The following is a 26,737-nucleotide window of genomic DNA, read 5'->3' as shown; positions in this document are numbered from 1 at the left end:
TGTAGTAAAGTCAGTGAAGGCAGCTCTCTACTCAGTTGCACATGAACTTACTTTTTTAAAACCCTGAATTCTTTATTTAAAACACACGCACAACAGTTTTCCTACAGAACTAGGCTGGACAGTACAATCACTTCTGCAACAACATCTCAGTGGAAAGTGGCTTGTTTCAGAAACCGCAGGAAAAACAGTTTCTACTGCATTTGTAACAAGTGGAGATCCTGAATGAGCTGCAGGAATCCCAGCTCCACCCACGCTTCACCTGAGTCCTCTGACGGAGGTCAGACCTCCACCCACCCGAGCTCCATGATGGAGCCCAGACCCCCACCCACCCAGCCGTACTTGCACTCTTGTCTCCATGGCAGATCTGGTCAGAAAACGCTCCACCGTTTCCCCTGTGAAAGAGGCCGGAGCTCCAGTGATCTCTGTGATGGAGGTGAGACCTCCACCCACCTCTACCTGAGGATCACAGACCACAGACCTGTTAACCAGGGCTCTACCTGAACCCAGGATGGAGGCCAGACCTCCAACCAACCCCCACCTGGACGGAACAGTATGAGGCCATGTAGGAGGAAACATATTTGAGAGGGGAAGATTCTTTTTTATTGTGCACTTCGAGAAAAAAGTTGAAATGTCGAGATTATTGTTATATACAAATACAATTTCAAGAATAAAGTTGTAATTTCATGAATAATGTCGAAATTTCGCCTTTTTTCTCAACATTTCAACTTTATTCACGAAATTTAGATTTTTTTCTCGACATTTCGACTTTTTTCTCGAAATTATACTTCAACATTAATCTTGACATTTTGACTTTTTTTCTCAACATTTCGACTTCTTTCTCGAAATTATGAATTTTTTCTCAACATTTCGACTTTGTTCTCAACATTATGAATTTTTTCTCAACATTTCGACTTCTTTCTCGAAATTATGAATTTTTTCTCAACATTTCGACTTTGTTCTCAACATTATGAATTTTTTCTCAACATTTCGACTTTTTTCTCGACATTTCGACTTTTTTCTCGAAATTATACTTCAACATTAATCTTGACATTTCAACTTTATTCACGAAATTTTGACTTTTTTCTCAACATTTCGACTTCTTTCTCAACATTATGAATTTTTTCTCAACATTTCGACTTTGTTCTTAACATTTTGACTTTTTTCTCGACATTTCGACTTTTTTCTTGAAATTATACTTCAACATTAATCTTGACATTTCAACTTTCTTCCCAACATATTAACTTTATTCACGAAATTTTGACTTTTTTCTCAACATTTCAACTTTATTCACGAAATTTTGACTTTTTTCCCCAACATTTCAACTTTTTTCTCGACATTTTGACTTTTTTACCGAAGTGAAAAAAAAATCAAATAAAAAAAAATCTTCCTCCTGTAAAATATTATTTGTATTTAATTTTCCTCCTGCCTGGCCCTAATACTCTTCCATACACCTGAGTTCTATGACGGAGTTCCCCCTGGACCCCTCTGAGCGAGGCCAACCCCCCCAAAGCTCTCTGGGGGTCAGACCTCCTGAGCCCTGGGGTGGAGGAGGTGAAGCTGGAGGAGGTGAAGCAGGTGAAGCTGATCCTCAGAGTTCTGCAGCTTTCTCCAGGACCAGAACTTCAGTTTGATCCAACACAGAAGTCAACAAAGAAGTGTGGAGGAAACAACAAGTAGATCTGTTAAAAACCGGTGCTTCATATGCAGCTCAAAGAAAATGTACACAAAAAATAACAGCAGGCGCAACACTGAAACACAGGTCAGGCAAAGGAAATGCAATGTTGTATAAATTCATCTATCTGTGTTAGAGTGTGAGTGTAGACGTGCTTGTCCTCTAAGTTCACTTATGTATAAACAACAGAAATGGTGAGAAAATGTGTAGAACGTGATTAAAAACATCATTATTGTTCACTGTGAGTTTTGCTGCTGTAGAAGAACCACCGAGGGAAAGTTTGTCGTCTTCATGGACTGGTGTGAGCAGGGTCTCTGACGGGGAATCGTCCTCCACAGCACACGGTCCCTGAACTACCCACGCCTGGACAGATGTTCATCCTGCAGCTGCACAGCTGGAACCTCCTCCAGCACGTCTCCAAGAACCCAAAACTATTCAAATATTCAACTAGTGAAACAACAAAACCACACCAGAGTGCAGACCAGAGGGAGGAGAGACCAGACGAGACAAATGGGGCTTTTCCACTAAAACCTACTCAGCTCTACTCGACCTGGTTTCTTTTCCATAACAATCAGCACCTGGAGAAGTAGGAGGTTGGAGAGAAGCTGCTGTGACGTATTTGATTGTGTATCTAAAGGATGAAGACAAGACTAAAGATGTAGAACCTGGAGGAGATGATAGATGTGCTGCTGGGTCTGTGGCTTGTGTTTGATACCAAGTTAAAAAATGAGAGTGAAAGAAGCTTCAAGCGGCAACGCTTTTTTTTTCTTCTAATTAGTCAGCTGGGTACGACGGAGTATTAGGGCCAAACTAAGACAAAAAAAAATGGAAATTATGAGAATAAAGTCATAATAATATGAGAATAAAGTCGTAAAATTACGAGAATAAAGTCGTAATAGTAAATATATTATAAATATATAAATATAACTTCACAAGATGCTCAATATTCCTCATTTTAACACAGGGAGAAGACTGCTCTTCCTGTTAGAGTTCTCATAAATTATATTCTCGTAATTTTACGACTTTATTCTCGTAATGTTGCGACTTTATTCTCGTAATATTATGACTTTATTCTCAAATTACGACTTTATTCTCATAATATTACGACTTTTTTTCTCAAATTACGACTTTATTCTCATAATATTACGACTTTATTCTCATAATATTACGACTTACGGTAATTCTATTACGACTTTATTCTCGTAACATTATGACTTTATTCTCGTAATTGTCTCCTCAGCCACCGACCAATCAGTGGTCTGTAGTGTGATGATGTCAGATACAGCCGACTCAGCAGCTTAGAACCTCGGCAGAATAGATACAGAAAAGTATCTACTCGGCACGTTAGACCCCTAGTGGAAAAGAACCAAACTGAGGCGAGTCGGGCTGAGTAGGTACTGGTGGAAAAGCACCAAAAAAGCACACAGGGGAGAAGACGTCACGTCATACATGACAGGAGAACTCTGTTGTCATACGTGTCAGAATAGATGGCTCTCACACGATGGCTAAGAACGTACCACACCACACATGCATAAGTGACAGCAGACAACGCAGCATTGTCTTCCATGATGGCTGAGAAGGTTCCACTGTCCCACACAACGGCTGACGGTTCATATTTCCAACGCTGTGTGTGTCAGGGAGAAGCTGCAGAACACAGAACCCTCCTGGTTCTGCAGGCTCAGAAGTCCTGAATAAATACGGGGGTGGACAATAAATAAGAGGAGGAGGAGTCCAGCTGCACCTCCGGCCTGGTGGCCACGCCTCCACCCAGCAGATATCCAATCAAGTCTTTGCTCTGCTCCATTCAAGTGTCTCCAGGCTCTTAGTGCCGCTCACAGCCACGCTGGAGAGCATCAGCTGTCCATGCTGCTGCTTCCTGATGGAAACACAAACAAACATAAGAAGAGACACCCCCACATACTAGGGGTGTAACGATACACTAATCTCACGATACGGTACGATACACGATACTGAGGTCACGATAACGATACGATATTATAGCAGTATTTTTTTAACAACCTTGAATGAGGAACATATGACTGGAAAAAATGGTCTTTTATTTGAAAGACACAAAATACAAAACAATGCTGTGCGTTTGCCCTATTGTTCCAGTTTGTAATGCTTTATAACTGTTTAAGTTTTAAAGAGAAAGCCAGGCCAACCATTTTCCACAAACTGAACTAAAAGTAAATGTAATGTTTGCATTATGATCTTCAGTTTCATACAAGTACAAATATTTAGACACAAACTGAATAGTTTCTCTCATGTATGACTTGACTTTTTTCTTTTCCAGAAATTTAACAACTAAAATTAAATAAATAAATAAAAGTAAATAAATACATACAATTTTACATCATAAAAAAGATTGATTCATGCTAACCTTATAAGTGTAAGAGGAGATTTATTTTTGTTAAGAAGGTTATTTTGGTAATTCAGGGTTCATTATTTTATAAATATATTCTTTATATTCTGATGTAAATCAGGGACTATAATGACACTAGTCAGTTTATCTGTAGTGATTAGTCTGTTTTAGATTGGGCGGAGTGATACGCCACAGTACGGCACTAGGTGCTGTGTTGATGTTCTAAAATCCTACACTGTTGAGGGACATTAAAGTACACTGGAACTCAGCAGAAGTTTCCCCGTGTTTATCCTACTCACCACCCCAAAAAGGTTTAATTTAATAAGGTAAGGCTTAACTCTACACCAGCCTTACATAAGTAAAAGTTCAGAGCTCAAAACCCTGCAAGAGTCCCGTGATCGGGACCAAAACTGTACTAGTTTCTTCTGAGCGGAGGAAGATTTTGGTCCGCGGGTCGAGGCGCGGTCGTCACTAATACCCTGCACGTTACTAGTCAACACAATAGATTAATATTAATAACACAATATCGCGATACAGTTTGTCACCTCCACGACACGTATCGTGACGTTTTTGTATCGCAAAATTTCATGGCACGATATATTGTTACACCCCTACCACATACACGTGTAACCCTCCCAGGCTCCACCCCCCCTCAGGCACATACATGGAAGAGAAGAAGTTACAGTTCCATCAGTCAGGGTACTGCCCTCTAACAGCTCATTATTAGCTCTCTTAGAAATGTTTCCATCCTTCTAAAAGTGGTTCTTGTGAGGTCATTCCATTGCTGGGCTTATTATGCCCTTTTGGTAATAAACATTTTTTATTTTTTGGTTTACTATTCTACAACTAGGTGTGGAAATGATGTCCATGGCCGATCAATGGGAAACTCTTTGCTCAACTATAGCCGGCCTCAAACCTGTGACCAGACCATTAGACTTCTGCCGGCCCTCCCTAAACGCAGAACTAGCTGTGTGTAGGGCCTCATCTTCCAACGGGGGCCACGTTTTGCGCGAGGGGACGCATTTGCACGGCAATACATATGCTAATTGATGCACATATGTGCTACCGGGAGGAGGAGGGGGGAAAAAGAGATCTGAATGGTTTGAGTAATCAGGCCGTGCAATGATTGGCAGCACTCGACATCTGACCAATCAGAAGGTGCAGGCAGGCTCTTGCAGAGATTTAAACTTTTCATCCAAAATACATCACAAATCAGGAGCAAGAGAAGAAAAAAGGCAAAACACGAGGAAACTCGTGCTTCACTTGGATGTTGTTGAAATAAAACACCTGAGCTGCTGCTCATTAGACAGGAATCTGTCTCCATCTCTGTCTGGACTGGAGGATTGTTTTTCCAGCCGTGATGAACATTTATTGAACGCCTTGTTCACGCCCCATGTATTCACCTCTGTTGAAAAAGAGTGGTCACATGACCAGGTGGCCGTACATATGCTACAAACTTTAGCCAATATATAATAAATTGGCTGTAGTTTTATATCAATTTATAATGTTAATAAGTTTGACTCTTTTTAATGGGATAAATGTGCGTCTGTAAAAGGAACATGAGCGTGTTTAACTCTGATTTCAGACCTGTGAGACCTGCTTTCAGTTTTTTGTGGGGGGTTGAGGTGGAGGAAACTTTCTTTTGATGAGTAATTGATCGCTATTTGTGACTTGTTTATTTCAGTTATAAGTTTTTTATTTAATATTTATTTATTATTTCAGGTTGATTTGATTTGACTTATACAGTCAAACTACTTTATCTATACATACCTACATATGTTATTATTGATAAAGGTTGTCAAGTTAAATGGCATGTTGTGATACGTTCATTTTGTAGCAATGATACATTTTGGATGGGGAGAGGTTTTAGGGTGGGGGGGGCTCCAAATAACATTTCACTTAGGGCCCCAATTTGGTCAGGGGCAGCCCTGGGTGGAGGACAGTTATTTATACTGTGTGGATGGACGTATGAGGACAGTTATTTTATTATGTTGTTGGACGTGTAGTTTAGGACTAAGTTCAGCAAATGATCCCAGAGCAAAGCAGAAAGCAGCGGGTCCTCACCCCCGATCCCCTCTGGGTCCTGGGGGTCCAGGAAGGGGGCGGGTCCCCAGATTCGGACCGTCCCGTCGTCGGAGGCGCTGGCCAGCAGTCCGGGCAGAACCGGGTTCCAGCTGACACAGTTCACCGTCCGGTTGTGTCCCGTCAGCTCTGCGATGGGCAGCTCGCTGCGCCGGTGCCAGATGTAGACTTTGTGGTCTGAGGAGACATGTCACATGACTTACACACACATTACACACACATTACACGCTTATCAGCTTCAATCCTGATCACTGCAAAAACTCTAAATCTTACCAGGAATATTTGTCTTATTTGTAGTTAAAATGTCATTTTTAGTCAAAAAATCTCATTACACTTAAAAAAAGACTCATCACTGGAAAAAAAGAACTTGTTATTTGACAATTTTCACCTGTTTCAAGTAAACTTTCACTTGAAATAAGTAGAAAAAAATCTGCCAATGGAACAAGATTTATCTTCTCATTACAAGCAAAAAAATCTTGTTCCACTGGCAGATTTTTTTCTACTTATTTTAAGTGAAAATCTACTTGAAACAGGTGAAAATTGTCAAATAAGTTATTTTTCTGGTAATGACTCTTGTTTTAAGTGTAATGAGATTTTTTGACTAAAAATTAGACATTTTAACTAGAAATAAGACAAATATTCCTGGTAAGATTTTGAGTTTTTGCAGTGTGTGTGTGTTCTGCTATTCTGTCATGTTGTCTTTGTATGTTTATATACTTAGATATACGTATTATATTTACATCATAGTTATAATATATTTATATCATAGTTACATTATATTTATTATAGAGCTTACATCTTGTATTAAACAGGTTATTTTAGTAAAAATGATAAATATACAAATTAGTGTATAGTATAAAAAATAAATACAGACAGTTGTGGAAAGGGGGTGGGATTAAATGCATTTATTCTTCCTCCCACTCCTTTTCCAACATGTAACTTGAAATATGTGTTCTGGTGTTGTTTTTTTTCTTTATGTGGTGGAATGCCCACCTGGATTTGTTTTCTTGTCTTTTTTCTTGTTTTTTATACATATTCAAAAATAAATTAAAAATGAAACGAAACTTTTACCTTTAGAGTTAAACCATAAGGTCTTGCTCTTATTGGATTTGCAGACACACATCAATCTAGCTCTGCATGACAGGCCTTACAGGACCTTTCTGAATGGCCCTCAGGACTGTTGCCATGGTGATGTGGAGCACCTGTAACCTGTGAGCGGTGTCAGTCTGCAGGGGGAGCTGAATAAAGATCTCATGGTCTTGCCTTCACTGCCACTGGCAATGAAATCTTCATTGTGCCCTCCGAAGCAGGAGTGGATGGTGTAGAAGCCCTGGGTCACTCCCTGGTACTTCCTGACCAGAACCCGGTCCTGCAGGTCCCACAGGTGCACGCCCTGCAAGAGACGGGCCGTCAGAGCCGGGACAGTACCGGGCCAGCACCAGCCCGGGGGGCAACGGAACTACGGCTGAAACTATGGGCAGAAATATGTGCCACTAGAAACTGAATTTAAATAATTTATATTTGAATTTGAATTGCCCAACTTGAATAATTGCATTAAAAAACTGAATCTGAATCACATAATTTGAATTTGTATTGTTTAATTTGAATCATTGCATTGAAAAACTGAATCTGAATAGCATAATTTGAAATTTAATTTAATAGTTTGGAACTGAATTTCTATAAACTTGAAACTGAATGTCACATTATGAAATTGAATTCAATTGTTCTGAAACTGTATTTGATCCTCACTGAAAATTCAACTCTCTTTATACTTTCACATTCAGTTCTCACAATTCAAATTCAGTTCTTGCAATTCAATTTTAATTTACTGGAGTTACTGTTCCAGACATCCGGGTTGTTGAGGAAGAGCAATCGAGTGCAGATACAAACTACTATAACCTCTATTTTCTTTCAACAATATAAACGACTAATGGGAGGTAGATATTTCAAAACCTATTGTGTTTTCTCCATTCTGTGTAAAAAGTGTAGATTTATATCTTGCCATTTAGTAGAAAAATTTCTGCTGTTTTATTAGCAGATTAGATTAGTTTTAGTTTTAGTCAGATTCAGTTTTTCAATGCAATGATTCAAATTAAACAATACAAATTCAAATTATGTGATTCAGATTCAGTTTTTCAATGCAATTATTCAAGTTGAGCAATTCAAATTAAAATATAAATGATTCACATTCAGTTTCTAGTGGCACATATTTCTGCCCATATGAAACGATTCCTCGAATAATTTGAGTAATTCGATTAAAAAAAATGATGGAGGAATTTTCTCTGCCTCGAGGAATCGTTTAATTTTGCAGCTCAAAGCAGGTATTTCCACCAGACTACGTTTAATGCGACACAACGCGCTGACGCCACATATGTAAAAGAAGAAAGAGGCGGATATGTTTGGTTTTAACTAAAAGAAAAACCAGAAAATGTCAAAAGTGTGGCAGCATTTCCAGCTGGCCACTACACTGCAAAAACTCAAAATCTTAACAAGAATATTTGTCTTATTTCTAGTTAAAATGTCTCATTTTTAGTAAAAAAAAATCTCATTACACTTAAAACAAGACTCATCACTGGAAAAAACAACAATTTTCACCTGTTTCAAGTAGATTTTCACTTAAAATAAGTGAATTGTAATGAGAAGATAAATCTTGTTCCACTGGCAGATTTTTCTACTTATTTTAAATGAAAATTTACTTGAAACAGGTGAAAATTGTCAAATAACAAGTTATTTATCTGGTGATGACTCTTGTTTTAAGTGTAATGAGATTTTTTGACAAAAAATGAGACATTTTAACTAGAAATAAGACAAATATTCCTGGTAAGATTTTGAGTTTTTGCAGTGAAAGGCAACACTTGCATGTTTCACTGTAAGACAGAGCTGATACACAACAGTACGTCCTCAAAGCTGCAGCTTCTCCACCAACACCCTGGTTACTCTGAGAGCGGAGGACTCTTTAACTAAACAAAAATATGTTTTATCCGATCAATGGATGGAATTTTCAGTAGAATACTGGATTACTAAAGTATTGGATAGCTGCAGCCCCAGTGCCGTAACCCTGTGAATAGAGAAAACGAGTTGCTCACCTGAGTGGCCACGTTAAGAAGAGCCAATCTTCCGTTTCTGGAGACGGTGAAGGACATGATGGGATGGTCCTCCTGCACTCTGGAATTGGACCACAGATATGACAGATGAGGGTCTGAATGTGTGTTAGGGTATAAATCACACATGAAAATGCTTGTTCCCTGTGGCCGTAAACAGAATATAAAGGCTGCAGACGATGGATGGATGCAGCATTAACTTGAATCCAACCATGGAGCCTGTTCTGTATCCATCAAATGCAGGGAGAGTTATATCAGTGTTTCAGAGATGCTTTCTGGCACCAATCCTCACTCTACCTGCAGCCCAACCAGACCTGCAACCTGGATAACCTGCAAAGCAACAACCCTTTTGACTTGGAAGCCTGTCAGAAAAACATTGAGGGTAAAAATCCCCTGAGAGCCCGGATCATTGCCAGAGGTGAAGACCTGTCAGAGAACACAACTTCACTACTAGTGAACTGGGTTGTTTTGGTTTGATTCCTGCCGGGGACACTGTGGGCGCTGAAGTGCGTGTTAGTTCCCCCGAGGTAGAGCAGCGTGTTAAATGTTTGATTTTGATGGAGTCAGCCCTTGAACTAAAGAGCCAAACTGGTCGTAATCTGCTCAGTACGGGTCTTTACTTACATGTTTCTGTCTGTCAGGTCCTCGAAGTTGTATCCTCGAACGCGCTGGTGGGTGTCGGACGCCAGGACCGTCCGGCTGTCGCCCAGGCAACAGAGACACTGGACCCGAACCCCCTCCCACGAGTCCAGCAGGTTCCCGTCCAGGTCCTGAGGGGAGGCACAGGTTAAAACCAGCCAGAGGCAGGAACCAGTAGGAACCAGTACCAGGCCAGTGTTAGGAATGTGTTAACGCATTATTAATGCGTTAACTTAACGTCCTCTTAACGCCGACGATTATTTTAATGCACGATTAACGCGCACGATAAAGAAAAAAAAAAAAGCGCATCATCTAATATCTGGCGGTCAACGGCACCCGTAGCTTGGGGAAAAGTATGGTGGACTACTGCATGAACTTTTTTGAAAAGCGAGGAAAGATGGAGAATGAAAAGGGAGTCTTGAACAGCTAGTTCACTTTCAAAAAGATGCAGATGGTTCGCTGGACAAGACTAAAGTTATTTGCATGTACTGTCCATTTGAAATGAATTACCATCGATGCACGTCGAGTCTCAAATACCACTTGCAGTAATAATCCCCCCCCGCCCTCGTCAAAAGCAGACAACACTGGATAGCAGTTTGCAGTTTTGGTTAGACATAATTACATGGAAAATGGAACTGACCAATGCATTTCTTGTACAATGTTTGTGATGCATATGGTTCATTGTTTTACATTGAGCTGCTTAAAAAAAACAAGGAATCTTAAAAGGGACCTATTATGGCATCTAATACCTATTTTAAACAGGCCTTGAATGTCTTAAAAACAAGCTTTTGATTGTTTTTGCTAAATAAATTAGAAATTCAGTCTCTGATCCATGTCTTTATCTTCCCATTCTCTAACCTCATTATCTATGCAGGATTCTGAGTGGGCGGGGCTATGATAATGAGGCACTGTGCTGATTGGCTGCCGGAATGACGCGATACACCGCTATGAAAAAATGGCAGAGGCTACGGCCGGAGGATTTAGTTGTGGGTGTGGTTTCACGCATCGGAGTCCAACCTCTGTAAATTGCATTTTGGTTACGTAACGACGGGAGCAGAATCTTATTGGCTCGTAGATCCACATCACACTGGACGGCTCATCCGGGCGGCTGTACAGACACTGCAGAATTTGGTTGCTTTCCTCCTTCTGAGTTGGCAGGCTGAGGGGAGACCACTTTATATATGTTAAAGCAAGAAAACACCTGTTTTTCAGAATAGGTCCCCTTTAAGTTAGTCTTTACAAGTGTAAAGTTGGGGACTACACTGTGTTTGTATTTATTACATTCAGGTCAAAAGCTTTTTTTTTGTGGAAAGTTGAATAAACATTGACATTAAAAAAATACCTTGGGTATATAAGGTAGGTACCTAAGGTAATTTAAAACAGCAAAAAATGTGTGGAGTTCGATAAATAATGAGTTATCTAAAATGCAGTGGAGTGGTTCTTTAGGCTCACGAATCTGAAACTATAACATCGACATCGTGGACCGTGTTGTCGCTATATTTCCTGAGTTTTCAGACTCCTCTGCAGCTTTTTTGTCTGCTTGTTTGTTAATTTCCAAAAGGCAATGATAATCTTGTGACGTTTTCGAGCATTATTGAAGACTTTAGGAGAGGGCAAACGTGAAAGCGTTTAATTTAATTTTGTATTTATTACAGAGTTATCGTTTTACAGACTGGAAGCTTTGCTTCGTGTATTTCCCCGGCTTAGAAATTAAGTACATATAAAATGTCCAGGACATTTCTCTTGGACGGGAGAAGACACTAAATCAATGCATCTCTATTATTGTGCGGCATGAATTCTCAGAGTTTTGCGGATGCGGGTGGGAGTGGATATAAACGCTGCTGGAGCGGGATGAAGAAAACAGTCCCGCTATAGCAGGGCTCTACTTGACACGTCGCTTGGGAGGTGTTTTTAGGCAAGTCCAACCCGGAGAAGTCCCCAGGGCAGAACCAGGACACACTGAAGAGTTATGTTTCTCATGATCTCTTCTGTTGCCGGAGACGGTTTCTGCAGAGAATGAAGCTTGGGCCTCTCTGCTTCTGATGCTACCACCACGACCTGCACTTCATAACGGCAGCTGAACTTCTGTGCACACAGCACATGTTTTTCCTGGTTTCCAGATCGGCTCTGAGCGCACAGATGCTGAGGAGTGGCTGTGGTGTCAGATACTCACACACTGGTAGAACTGGCCTCTCTGGCCGCCGGTGACGAAGCGTTTGCCGTCTGGATTCCAGGCTGCACAGGTCAGGCTGTCCTCGTGAGACTGACTCATCTTTGTTCGTAACTCCCCCGTCTGCACAAAAACCAAGCAGCAAACAGAATACAGCACACCTGTTTCATTTGAAGCTCTGAACCTGAAAATAAAATATGATACTGATCCTGTGCTTCTGTCAGCACCGAGGCCCCACACTCACATTTTGGGACCACTTTTTTTAAGCATGTTTGTTTTTTCTCACAAATACTTGCTGGAATGTGACCATGGCCTGCAGTCTCAAGGCATTTCTACATACGGTATGCTGGAACTTTTTTTTTTCTTTTTTGTTGTCAATCACTGTTGCCAACAGTCATGAACCCTTCCTCAGTTTGATTGTTTAATTGTTTAATTAGGATCCCCATTAGCTACAGCAGGACTGCAGCTATTCTTCCTGGGGTCCGCCAACATTTTAAAATAATACAGTACTAAACATAACATGAGAAAAGCAAACCAAATACATTTCCACTAGATAAAGAGAATATCAAATTAAAAATACTCTGCAAAAAGAAAGCAGAGACATTCCACAAAATGAAGACAGCGAAATGAGAACAAAACACAAAACAAGACAAAAACACTGCACAGTTAAGAGTTCATCTGAGGTCCTGAAGTCTGAAAAGCAGTGCACAATTTCATTTCATTTGTAGTTGGGGAACCTGTGAGGTGTGTCTACCTGGACGTTCCACAGCCACAGCTCCGAGCAGTCGTCAGGACCACAGGCGATCAAGTAGGCGTCGTCTGGACTCCACACCAGGTAGGACACCCCGTAAGCGTGGCCCTCCAGAGTCTTCATCAGTTTCAGCTGCTGAGTTTCCTGGGGGCCAGGAGTCAACCATCCACCACAGAGAGAGATAAAGGTTTTATTGGAGAGGTTCCCTTCAGGAAATTCAAACATCTCAAGTGTTCACACTCTCAAGACTTTGCTTTTCTGATAAACAAAGGCTCGTTACCGTGTCGACCTGCCACAAGATGATGGTTGTGTCTTTGGAGCCGGTGGCCAGCTTGGTGCCATCGTTGGAGAACTTACAGAACCAAACTTCATTACAGTGTTCAGTCAGGATCTGCTGAGTGTAGCAGGGGAACTGCTTCCTGCAGGTCAGAGCAGACACATTCATCTACCAACCAGAGTCCACATGATGTCCTTGAAATGTATGTTCAAATCACTCCACAGTGAGTGGATTTAAAAATGAGTTGTTTCCATTTATTTGGTGTGCTGCATGTGAATAAATAAACTTTGTGTGATTCAAATTGCTTGAATGATCTCTGTGTCAATTTCCACCAATGCATGTGCTTTTGAGCTTCACTTAAACAAAATATGATGAAGACAACTTCACAACAGTGAAGCTGCTCTGCCCTGCTGTGGTCCAGAGCAGCTCTGTGTCCCTGATGGAGATCTGCTGTGGTAGAACATGAGGCTTCTCACCGGCTGCAGGCGTGGTCCAGCAGCAGGGAGACCGAGTCCAGCCCACCGTCCAGTTTGGTGTTGTGGTAGAGGCAGCGCTCCCTCTGCAGCTCCACGGCCTGCCGCAAGAGAGTGTGGAGGCGACGAGGTGGCAACATTACTGAAGGAGGTAGATAAGCTGTAGAAACACACAAACACACACACACACACACAGAGTTCAGACCACATACACACCAACAACAGGCACCCATGTTTCCCCTCATCACCGCCAACTTGTGTCACGAGTCTGCTGACACTTGTAACATATTACAGGATTATTGAGTCGTGTCCCAGGACTTCTGAGTCATGTCATAGAACTGCTGAGTCAGATAACAGGGATATTGGGTAATGTTACAGGAGTGCTGAGTCATGTTACAGCTAAGTCCAGATACCGGAGGAATGCGTCATGTAGCAGGATTGTTGAGTAATGTTATGGCCCATTTCCCTGAGCGGTTCGGTAAGGTCCGGTACAGTCCGGTACGGTATGTTGTGTGTTTCCATTATAAAATGGTCCCATTAAACCGAACCATAAAGTACCATTTTTGGGCCCCCGTTGTTTGTAGGTCCATAGAAAAATAGTACAGTACGGTAAGGCTAAAGCTACTGGCGTCACTCGATAGAATCTATTGACTGGTAGAGAAAAAACGTCACTCCCCACTTCAAAAGCAAGCGGGAAAGCAGCACGAGAGTTTGTAAACACTGTTCGCCGCCTGCAATCTTCTTTCAGACAACGTGGGATGGATTGTACAGACGAAGCACCAAAAGCCAAGCGTAACAAAAACGACAAAAACGACCTTCATTGTTGCCGTTGGCAGCGTCTCCATGCGATGTGGTGAGCCCACTTCCAGTGGAAACGCTCAACTGAATTGACCGGACCTTTCTAAACCAGACTGAACCGTACCGGACCAAATGGCTCAGTGGAAACGGGACATAACGATTACATTTTTTTTAGATTAATGAATTCATTCATTCATTCATTCATTATCTTACCCGCTTTATCCCTTGCGGGGTCACGGGGGTCTGCTGGAGCCTATCCCAGCTCATTTTAGGTGAGAGGCAGATTAATGAATTAAGATCTGTAATTAATTAATCTAATTCATCTCTTTTTTAATCTCACCTAAAAATAGCTGAGAAAATCCCTCAACCTGAGGTGTTTTCCTTTAAATTCATTACATTATTGTGGCAGATCAAAACATTGATATATAACAACAAAAAGTGGCTTTATAAAGTTATTTATTTAACAGACTTGAACAGATGCAGTCCTAGCCATTTACATCCACTTGGCAGGAACATTCGCCAGCCTTTCTGTCGCAGACGTGCGCATGCGCGCAGTGCTCTCCTCCAGTCTAGTTTGGGGAAGAGCGTTGCTGTGGCAACATCGTTGCTGCTAACTGTAGCTGTGGCTGCGCTCGCAACCGGGTGCTTTACGTTTATCTGGCTAAACCTGAGCTGTTTCGGTGTTGAGCAAAGTCCTTTCCACAAAGACATATTCCTTTATCAAAGGTGCCTTTGGGGCGTTTTAACTTTCACCTGCTCCTCCATTTTCACTTCTCTTCTCCGCTACTTTGAATAACCTTGTTGTTGAATTGGGCTCTACAAATAAACTTGCCTTGCCTTAATACATCACTGGTTGTCTGATGAATCCGACAGGTCTGTGGGTGAGTGTAGTGTGAACGGGACTTACTCTGAAGTTTGTCCAGCAGTTTGGTTCTGGATGCCAGGCCTTTTCCCTCCCACTCAGCTTTGAGCCTCAGGTCCTCTGCATGACTGCACATCAAGTACCTGCAGGTCACATGACCACAGCCTGTGACCAACACATGGATGCTGTTTCTGGACTTCAGCCCAGTGTTCATACCCTCCTCCACCCTCTGCTCCAAACTGTCCCAGCTCAGCACACCAGCTGCCCTGAGTGGATCTCCTGACTGACAGAGGTCAGCAGGTGAGGTTGGGACGGTTCACCTCCGACACTTATGGCTTTTACACTAGTACCTACTCAGCCCGACTCCACTCGCCTCGTCTCCACTCACCTCGCCCTCGTTTCTTTTCAATACCCAGATCAGAAGTAGGAGGTTGGAGCGAAGCTGCTGTGATGTGTAGCCTTGAGCAGACATGGACTGAGAAAGCTCCTGGTATATTTTTTTATTCCTCGTGGCCCCATCTAGCTCTCTCTGGATGTTTTCATCAGCCACCAGGTTTAAGAAGGTCTCCACCTTGGAATTTGACCACGGAACAGATTTCTGCGCTGCCATTGTTCCCTCGAAAAAAATGAACAAGAAGACGCGAGTCGCTCTTGAAATGTTGTCACATCCAACAGACTTCTCAGAGCTCTCCGGACCAGGATTAACATATGGCGCTTTTACACTAGTACCTACTCAGCACTACTCGACTTGCCCCCGTTTTGCGCTTTGACACTACGGGTGGAGGCGGGTGGAGGCGTGCCGAGTAGATACTTTTTCTGTATCTATTCTGCCGAGGTTCTAAGGTTATGAGTCGGCTGTATCATCACACTACAGGCCACCGGTTGGTCGGGGGGTTGGAGACGTTTGAATCAGGAAGCGGGAATCAGTGGAAGACCGACTCGCGGCTTCTTTATTTTATTCAACAGGCAATGGCAGCACATACCGGTAAGTCTGTTTCATGATCCAACTCTGAGGTGCAGATGTTCATAAACCTGGTGCTGAGGAGAGAATTAAAAAGATCTAGACGGAGATAAGGAACGACCAGATCTACCAGGAGCTCTGTCTCTTCATAGCTGCTCACGGCTCCAGCTGACTTTTCAGCAGCGCCGAGACAAACTAACAAAATTAAAAAGCGTCGCCTTGAAGCTTCTCTCACTCTCATTTTTTAACTTGATATCCAGCACAAGCCACAGACCCAGCAGCACATCTATCATCTCCTCCAGGTTCTACATCTTTAGTGTTGTTGTCTTCTTCATTTAGATACACAATCAAATACGTCACAGCAGCTTCTCTCCAACCTCCTACTTCTGATCTGGGTGTCTAGAAACAAACGAGGACAAGGTGAGTGGAGGCGCGCTGAGTAGGTACTGGTGTAAAAGCGCCAATAGTCCTGAAGACCAGGGCCAACTGGTACCACAGAGTCCTCCAGACCAGGACTAACGTACATTATTGCATATTTGTGTGTTAAGACATTACTTTGTCTTCTAACTCCCTATTTTGATTTTTATTCTATATCTATGACATCTTTGTCCACCAGAGAGACAACAACCGTGTGTGTCTACTAGGGGTGTAACGGTACACAAAAATCTCGGTTCGGTACGTACCTCGGTTTGGAGGTCACGGTTCGGTTCATTTTCGGTACAGTAAGAAAACAAAATGCAAAATATAAACGTGCTAGTTGTTTATTACACACACACAAAATAACATTGGCTCTACGTGTGCCGGCGCTAGGACCCCGCGGACGCATTGTGTGTCGTCGGGCTGTGTTTTCCTTTCAAGCTTCCCTGCAGCGTCTCATGCAAGCACAAACACACGTACCTGCAGAAACATTTCTCTATATAATGTTGTCTGTCGCCCGCAATATTTTTTATTTTTTTGGCCGGCGCCATAGTTGGCTGGCTACAAACTCTATACATCCCATAATGTATAATAATATACGCTCTCAGCAGCGGTACTCGCATCGTTAAGGCTGATTTATGGTTCTGCGTTACACTAACGGAGATCCTACGGCGTAGGGTACGCGTCGATTTAACGCCGAACCATAATTCAGGCTTTACTAAGCAACGAAGCAGGTTGACTCCCGTTGCAGAACAGCGCTGCAGAGCCGCTCATGAACGTAAATGATCATTGTTTTTCTTTTTTTTAGGCCTGGCGGGGGGTCTCTGTGGTAGGGGAAACACTGGACTTGTCACAATTATGTGCTTAGCTCTTTAGTTCTTCATTAGTTAGTGCTTTTTTCTTTAATCTTAATACTTTCTCGGTGTGAGCGCAACTGCAGCAGCGCTCTGCTCCACAACGTGCGGTCCTCTACTTAATATGTACCGAAACTCGTTCGGTACGCCTCCGTCCCGAACCGAACACGCTATACCGAACGGTTCAATATAAATACATGTACCGTTACACCCCTAGTGTCTACATACTTGGCACACAGAGCTGGTCTTCAGAACTAAAGGCTGTAAAGATAAACCTCTGTCCCAGATTCAGTTGCCGTTTCCATCAGTGTTCCAGAGTGTGTTGGTTAACTGACCCACTCAGGATGTGGATCCGCTCCGTGTTGTACTTGAGAGGCGTGAGCTCGGCTCGCAGGACCTGCAGAGCCTCCAGGACCTTCCCATCCTCCAGGTATTCCAGGTACTTCTGCTGCAGCAGCAGGAACTTCATCCGCTGGGCAGGAAAGGACAACAAGACAAATACATAAGTCATTATGACGTATATGGACAATCGTCCTGAAGTCAGCAGCGATCAATCAATCAATCAAATTTTATTTGTATAGCACCTTTCATCCAGGTACATGAAATACAAAGTGAAAAATAAAAAATAAGCATAATAAAAACAAAAATAAAAACTGGGAGACCAATGCACACTGACATACAATATAGTTAATTAAAATGAAATAATGATAAAAGTTCAAGAATTAAGGCTAAAATATAATCAGTCCACAACAATAAAATATAATAATAATAATAATAAAAACATTACAAGAAATAGATAAATAAATAAAACAAATATCTCTAAAAAATGTTAAACAGAATAAAAATATAAAATTTGATGCTACATAAAAGCCAGACCAAAGAGATGAGTTTTCAGTCTACGCGATGGAAGATGAATCATTTGTGGCAGATTTGTTTCAAAGTTGTGAACTTAAACAGGAAACCATCATCCTGGCCCGTACATTTATGTTCCGTGCAGACAGGAAACGTTCATGTTGGATTTTTCTGACTAACTTTACTAACACCTGCCTTTTTTTACCAGATGGACAATGTAATTTAATAGTTTAGGCGCCCCTGGTCTGTTGCTGTGAATAGCTGATACTTTCAGAGGAAGAGTATCTCATTTTAGAAAGTTTGAGTTACAGTTTGAGTTGTGAAAGATTGTGTCCTTATTAATCATTTAATTAATTATTGATTATATGATTAATCATGCCCATCCCTAGTAGGAACCAGAATCAATCTGGTAGGGGGTTTGAGGTGTGCTAGACTTTGGACTTACCACTACAGCAGCGTGAGAATGCATCAAGGCCTTCAGTTCATTCAGGTCACTCTCAGCCTGGAAAAGGGACAAAGCAAGAAACAGAGATGGGTTTCTGGAGAGGAGCATTAATGCACAAGAACTTGAGTTTTAGCAAAAATGGTTTTGAATCCTGAAGTCGGTCCAGAGTTGTGGACAGATTGCGTTTTTAATCCTCCACAGATTTGGACGTGTGCTCCAGGTAACGCAGCTCTACCTGGTCCCAGTCTCCTTCGATGACGTGGTTGCGGAACTTGGTGGCAGAGGGATGATCCAGCTTGCAGCCAGACTCCTGCATCAGGAGATCCACCGTCTGGCTGGAAGAGACAACACAGACCACAACCATGATTTTAGACAGGAAATGTGTCTTCAGAGCAGAACCGGTCCATCTAGCTCTGTCCAATGCCACCCCCAGTTTCTGTCAGGTCCACTGGTCCGTGGTCTCTGCAGGGGCTCATACGCAGACAACTAAGTAGCTGAATCATCAGCAGAGTAGGAATGGGCGATATTTTACACTTCACGATAAACCGTCAAAAAAATTCCCCACGTTAAGAATTTGTCATCTTGCGGTAAAAACGATGAATTCCCGTTGATTTTTGTGTAAATCTGATTTATGGTTCTGCGTTAAATCCACGCACAACGTACGTGTGCCTGAAAGAAGGAAGGAAGGAAGGAAGGAAGGAAGGAAGGAAGGAAGGAAGGAAGGAAGGAAGGAAGGAAGGAAGGAAGGAAGGAAGGAAGGAAGGAAGGAAGGAAGGGAGAAAGAAAGAAAGGAAGATAGGAAGAAAGAAAGAGATGAAGAAAGAAAAAGAAAGAAAGAAGCCTGAAAGAAAGAAAGAAATTAGCCTGAAAGAAAGAAATGAGCCTGAAAGAAGGAAAGAAAGAAAGAAAGAAGAAAAAGGAAAGAAAGAAAGAAAGAAGAAAAAGGAAAGAAAGAAAGAAGGAAGGAGAAAAAGGAAAGAAAGAAAGAAAGAAAAAGGAGAAAAAGGAAAGAAAGAAAGGAGAAAAAGGAAAGAAAGAAAGAAGGAAGGAGAAAAAGGAAAGAAAGAAAGAAAGAAAGAAAGAAAGGAGAAAAAGGAAAGAAAAAGGAAAGAAAGAAAGAAAGAAAGAAGAAGAAAAGGGAAAGAAAGAAAGAAGGAGAAAAAGGAAAGAAAGAAAGAAAGGAGAAAAGGGAAAGAAAGAAAGAAAGAAAGAAAGAAAGAAAGAAAGAAAGAAAGAAAGAAAGAAAGAAAGAAAGAAAGAAAGAAAGAAAGAACGAAAGAAAGAAAGAACGAAAGAACGAACGAACGATAAATTCCCATTGATGGCGTTTAGTAGCATTTAGTATCTTTTAGAGCAGTGTTTTGGGGGCTCCAAAGACTAAATGTGGGGATAGATTTATAGTTAAAAAGGTGGAGTTAAATTGATATTTTTTTAATCGTCATTTTAATCGTTATCGGGATAAATTACAGAAATTTTCGTGATAAATGTTTTAGTCCATACCGCCCATCCCTACAGCAGAGGAATTAACTTTTGGACACTGCTGTGGTGATTTTGTCTCAGATTAAACATCACAGATCAACACTGTCAAATCTGCATTACTGTGCTGATTATTTAAATATCATCAGATGTAATAAAATCACACTGATGTTGTCTATGATGTAAGGTGTTTTGGTGTTCTGGTTATGGTGTTCCTTTTCACACATTTTCACTCCTCACCTCATAAATGTGTCACATACCAAAAGTTTAACATAGAAACACTTCATCAAAATTATATCAGATAATATTTACATTTCCAACTTTGTGAAAATGTCCTTGGATAAAAACGTTTTCCATTTTTCTTTTGATGTTTGTTCAAATAGTTTTGATAGAAAGAAGAATATAATTCATGTCATATGGAGAGGTCACCAGTTACACTTATTTCCATTAATTTATTTGATTTAACAAGTGTCTGCGCATATATATATATATATATATATATATATATATATATATATATATATACAGTGAGAGTAAAAAGTATTTGACCCCTTGCTGATTTTGTTGGTTTGCCCACTAATAAGGACATGATCATTCTATACATTTAATGGTAGATGTATTCTAACATGGAGAGACAGAATATCAAAAAGAAAATCCAGAAAAAAACTTAAAATAATTTATTTTAATTTATTTGCATTTCATGGAGGGAAATAAATATTTGATCCCTCTAGCCAAAAGCACTTAATACTTGGTGGCAAAGCCTTTATTTGCAAGCACAGCGGTCAGACGTTTGTTGTAGTTTACCACAAGGTTAGCACACATATCAGGAGGAATTTTGGCCCACTCTTCTTTGCAGATCCTCTCTAAATCATTAAGGTTGGTGGGCTGTCGCTTGGCAACTCGGACCTTCAGCTCCCTCCATAGATTTTCAATTGGATTGAGATCCGGAGACTGGCTGGGCCACTCCATGACCTTAATGTGCTTCTTCTTGAGCCACTCCTTTGTTGCCTTTGCTGTATGCTTCGGGTCGTTGTCATGTTGGAAGACCCAACCGCGGCCCATTTTCAGCTTCCTTGCAGAGGGGAGGAGGTTGTTCCCCAGGACTGCACGGTACATGGCTCCATCCATCTTTCCACTGATGCGGTGAAGTAGCCCTGTGCCCTTGGCAGAGAAACACCCCCAAAACATAATGTTTCCACCTCCATGCTTGACAGTGGGCACAGTGTTCCTGGGGTCATAGGCAGCATTTTTCTTCCTCCACACACGACGGGTAGAGTTCAGGCCAAATAGTTCAATTTTGGTCTCGTCTGACCACAGAACCTTCTCCCAATCACTTTGTGCATCTTTGAGGTGATCATTGGCATACTTTAGGCGGGCCTCCACATGTGCCTTCTTCAGCAGGGGTACCTTTCGGGCACTGCAGGATTTTAATCCATTGCGGCGCAAGGTGTTGCCAATTGTTTTCCTGGTGACTGTGGTCCCAGCTGCCTTGAGGTCATTCACCAACTCCCTCTGTGTGGTTGCAGGACGATTTATCACAGTTCTCATGATCCTTGCCACCCCACGAGGTGAAATCTTCTGTGGAGCACCAGACCGAGGTCTATTGATGGTCATGTTAAACTTCTTAAATTTTCTCACAATTGCACCAATAGTTGTTACTTTAATACCTAGCATCTTGCTAATGTTTTTGTAGCCAATACCAGATTTGTGCAGGTCAACAATCCTGTCTCTGAGGTCCTGAGAAAGTTCTTTGGTCTTACCCATGTTGGAGGGTTTGGAATCTGTCTGATTGTCTGATTCTGTGAACAGGTGCCTTTTATACAAGTGATTAGTTAGAACAGGTGTCCTCAATTCAGATAACAGGTTGATTGGGAGTGTCTAACTGGTCTGTGAAAGCCAGAACTCCTAATGCATACTAGGGGATCAAATACTTATTTCCCTCAATGAAATGCAAATAAATTAAAATAAATTATTTTAAGTTATTTTCTGGATTTTCTTTTTGATATTCTGTCTCTCCATGTTAGAATACATCTACCATTAAAAGTATAGAATGATCATGTCCTTATTCGTGGGCAAACCAACAAAATCAGCAAGGGGTCAAATACTTTTTACTCTCACTGTATATATACATAAAATGGGGAAAAAAAGTATTTAATCAGACACCAGTTGTGCAACTTTTCCCACTTAAAAAGATGAGAGAGGCCTGTGATTTTCATCAGCTATGAGAGACAAAGAGAAGTAAGTAGCACCAAGCTGTTACCTATTGCAGATTCAGTCTTCCCAGCTGGTGCAGGTCTACAATTTAGTTTCTCACGTCCTTTGACAGCTCTTTGGTCTTGGCCATAGTGGAGTTTGGAGTGTGACTGATTGAGGTTGTGGACAGGTGTCTTTTATACTGATAATGAGTTAAAACAGGTGTCTTTTATACTGATAATGAGTTAAAACAGGTGTCTTTTATACTGATAATGAGTTAAAACAGGTGTCTTTTATACTGATAACCAGTTAAAACAGGTGTCTTTTATACTGATAACCAGTTAAAACAGGTCTCTTTTATACTGATAATGAGTTAAAACAGGTGTCTTTTATACTGATAACCAGTTAAAACAGGTGTCTTTTATACTAATAACCAGTTAAAACAGGTGCCATTAATACAGGTAACGAGTGGAGAACAGAGGAGCCTCTTAAAGAAGTTACAGGTCTGTGAAAGACAGAAATCTTGCTTGTTTGTAGGTGACCAAATACTTATTTTACCCAGGAATTTACCAATTCATTAGGTAAAAATCCTATAATGTGATTTCCTGGTTTCTTTCTCCCCATTCTGTCTCTAATAGTTGAAGTTACCTATGATGGAAATTACAGGCCTCTCTCATCTTTTTAAGCGGGAGAACTTGCACAATTGGTGGCTGACTACATACTTTTTGGCCCCACTGTACATAACTCCAGTAAAAATGAAAATTTTAAAGGGGACCTATTATGAAAAACACGTTTTTTTCTTGCTTTAACATATATAAAGTGTAAACCACGCCCACAACTAAACACTGTAACTGCATGTGAGCGTCCGACTATCGTAGCACTGCGTGACATCGGACGCTCTCTGTCCATCTCCCTCCAGCAGCTGCCACTTTATTGAGGTTTTTGTAGTGAAATGAGGAGGAATCATAGAGATAACTTCTCATTTCAACTAACTGGATCAGCCATTCCTCATCATGACTGTTTCCTACAGCGCTTTAACCGGCTTTCAACGCGAGTGACAGGAAGAAGCAGGGCGTCCGACAAATGTTCATCTCAAAACGGCGCGGCCAGTTAGGACAGTCCAATAGAAAATAAAGCAATGGAATTGATTTTGTCGCTGACGCTCGCTCGCATGCAGTTAGGACACGGTGTAACTCCTCCAGCCGGAGCTTCCGCCATTTTTTCGTAGCGGTGTATCGCGTCATTCAGGCAGCCAATCAGCACAGAGCCTCATTATCATAGCCCTGCACACTCACAATCCCTCATAGATAATGAGGTTAGAGAATGGGAAGATAAAGACATGGCACAGAGGCTGGATTTCTAATTTATTTAGCAAAAACAATCAAAAGCTCGTTTTTAAGATATTCAAGGCCTGTTTAAAATGGACATTAGATGCCATAATAGCTTACCTTTAAGCTAATCTTAGACACATTTCAGCGTCAAGATCAAGACAAAGGGGGAGTGGTCCAAATTATTCATAGATAGAAGATCCTTTTAAGGAAAGGTTTCACCACATATCGAAAAGAGATGAATAATAATGAACATAGCTATCATTTCCCTGTGCAACACCAAAAAAGAGGAGGAGTTAACTGAAGACATCACTGGTTCCAATATGACATCATAGATGACATCACTGGTTCCAATATGACATCATAGGCAGGAGCTTCTGGTTTGCTTAGCCCCGCCCCTTGCTTTATTACATCATATCATTCTTAAGACAACCAGTTACAGTCTTCCAACATCAGTACGTTGGAAGCCTCACAGGCAGAAGATCAGTGGATTTTCTTAAGAACAATAAATAACTAACAGCTGATCAACACAGCGAGACGAGATCAGCCAACATGGAGGAAGAAGTTGAGAGACTAGCCTTAGAATTACTGATAAGAAAATTGCTTCATTTAGTTATGACTAAAACTAATATAGAGATCACACTAAGAGAGAAAACAGAAGTAGTTGAAAGTATATTTAATAACTTATGGCCACATGTCACCTTTCACATTCCGTTGGAAATATTAGAAGATGTGGAAGCAACACTTTTGCCGTATCTGGTTAAAAGGCTTGGAAATGTTTACGGTGTACTAGAAATGCTTCTTATAGATAGTGCAGAGAATGATAGGGAACTCATCCTAGCCATCGAGACTTTGGTGGAGACGTCAACGTTCCACAGATACCTGAACAGAGTAAGCCATTGTGTTTCAGGTAAATGGTATTGGGCGGTGGGAATGGCATGTGTAACTGTTTTTTTTCCAATAAGAACAACCTCCGTATTATATTAAGTTCAATCCATGATAATAACTGCTCTGTATTGTTAAGGTTTTCTGCAGCAGTTTGTAATTATTAATTCAAGGTCAAATCAGACTTTCATATTTTGGCACCAAATACCTTTAGCAACTATTAACCACAACCTTTAAAGTAGAATTGGGTTATTTTCCAGGTTTTCTCCAGGGGCTCCGGTTTTGTCCCACCGTATACAAGCATGCACATTAATACGGACTAATTGTTAGTTCTAAGGGTGCTTTCACACCTGTGGCCCGTGTGTTTTGTTCCGATTCAGGGGCTAAATAGATACAGTTGTTACGTTTTTCGTTTGTGATCACAAGGCAACCAACCGTCTGTAGCGGTTCAAAGCTGTTAACAAATGCCATGCGCAAACCAACTGTTCTCTCATTGGTCAGAAATGAACGCAGAAGGAGTTTCCTCTTCTGTACCCTGGGAAAAACAACAACTATGGAGCATCGTAAGCGAGTTTGTTTCTGTGTGGATTATGTTCTCACTGCAAACGAACTGCTCCAGGTCTGGAATGGAAGCGAGCCGAGACCACCTCTCCTAGGATCTCGGCTTGCTTGTTTTGTCCCGCATCCGAGTGCGATTGCTGTGTTCAGATATACCAAATGAACCAATTTTTAAGCCTGGTTTATGGTTCTGCGTTAAATCAACGCAGAGCCTACGCCGTAGGGTACGCGGCTACGGGGGAGGCTCTCTGTAGCTTACGCCGTAGCCTGACGCGCGCTGTGATTGATTTGCTTGGTAGCAACGCATTTCCGGTTCCAGACTGCACCATCCCCACCATTTTTAAACATCTTGTTGTTGTACACGGACAGAACATTATCAACATGGACCAAGTCGAGGAGCGACTCATTGAGGAAGTCCGTAAATAAAAATAAAAAAAATAATAAAACAACGATAAACCATTCAGGAAAAGAACGCAACCCCCTAGTGCTCGCGGGGGGTATTGCACCGCGGCGAAATGGAGTGACGGAGAAGTCCGAAGAGTTCACAACGGCGTCATGGCAACGGTGTAGGATCTGCGTTGGTTTAACACAGAACCATAGTTAAGTTTCGTAACAACTGCTCCAAACAGGACAGGCGTGAAAGCACCCTTAAGCCGGGCAGACACTGTGCGATTGTCGGCTCGTTTTGAACCGATTTTCCACTTGTGCGACTATTTTTTGGATCGGGCCGGATTTCGACCCAACTGTTGGTCGTGCCTCGTGCAGTATACGTGGGGTAAGGACGAGAGATTAACACCTCACGACGAGAGATTAACGTCATGTGACGTCACATCCGCAGGACAGCGCAGGAAATTCCGGCCCGGAATCTCAGCACATTTTGCAGCACACAGCCTGTTCAAGGCAACGGACAGATACGCTAGAGGGCTCATTGGTTTTGGTTTGGAACGCTTCATCTGACATTATTACTAGAAAACTTAAAACGTTTACAAATTTTTATCATAAATCCTGCATCAATCCTGCCTCAAGCTCCTTTAACTGGAAGTTACACGTGTCATTTGTTGATGTTTTTTTCCAGGATTCTGATTGGCTAGCATGACATTATGCTTCTCATTACACTGCCCCCTGTAGGTTTGGCTGCTCATAGCACCTTAACAGCTATTTATGCGGGTTCGTGTAAATGAAGAGATTTTGAAAACGATCTCGTATAAATGATGGTATTTTTCAAAACGTAGAGGGGGAAATTTCCGTTTTTGTAAATACCGGCTATGTGTAACCGTGGCCTTAGATTGACACTTAGATTGATCAGACGGGGATCTTGCATTGGGGTATGTTTGTGAGGTCCCAGCAGGTCTGACCCCCCCCACCTGTCAGAGTCACGTGGTCACTTACTTCAGCCCCAGGTCGTGCAGGTGCTGTCCGATGAGTCTGATGACGTCATCATGGTCACATGGAGACGGACGTTTCTTCTTCTTGGCTTCTGACGTGCCCCCTCCTCCTCCTCCTCCCCCCCCGCCGCTGCTGTCAGCCTCGCAGACAGGAGCCGCGGAAGGGAGTCCATTGGAGCGGGGGACCCCCGCGTCC

General features: G+C 41.8%; 1 protein-coding gene across 3 annotated transcripts; it reads right to left on the bottom strand.

Annotated features, from left to right (window-relative positions):
* Nucleotides 1–1,042: 1,042 nt before the first annotated feature.
* On the bottom strand, nt 1,043–26,737 carry LOC133424431 (WD repeat-containing protein 26-like). 3 transcript variants are annotated; one of them, XM_061715058.1, is made up of 14 exons: nt 26,546–26,737; nt 18,952–19,051; nt 18,717–18,773; nt 17,755–17,891; nt 15,233–15,330; nt 13,531–13,687; nt 13,058–13,196; nt 12,781–12,921; nt 12,030–12,149; nt 9,842–9,987; nt 9,203–9,281; nt 7,380–7,509; nt 6,099–6,293; nt 1,043–3,544 (listed from the first exon to the last, which is right to left on the bottom strand). In XM_061715058.1, the coding sequence occupies exons 2-14, from the start codon at nt 19,030–19,032 to the stop codon at nt 3,495–3,497; spliced, it is 1,530 nt and encodes a 509-aa protein (XP_061571042.1). In that variant the 5' UTR covers nt 19,033–19,051; nt 26,546–26,737; the 3' UTR covers nt 1,043–3,494. The 3 variants fall into 3 exon arrangements, 2 of the variants coding, with proteins under 2 accessions (XP_061571042.1, XP_061571029.1); XM_061715045.1 differs by having other exon boundaries at nt 1,043–3,548; nt 26,546–26,648; XR_009770881.1 differs by lacking the exon at nt 1,043–3,544 and having other exon boundaries at nt 6,161–6,293; nt 7,188–7,509; nt 26,546–26,648.

The sequence above is a fragment of the Cololabis saira genome, chromosome 3, assembly GCF_033807715.1.
Source record: "Cololabis saira isolate AMF1-May2022 chromosome 3, fColSai1.1, whole genome shotgun sequence".
NCBI lineage: Eukaryota > Metazoa > Chordata > Actinopteri > Beloniformes > Belonidae > Cololabis > Cololabis saira.
Note: the sequence above shows the minus strand (reverse complement) of the source record. Positions and strands in the feature narration are given on the sequence as shown.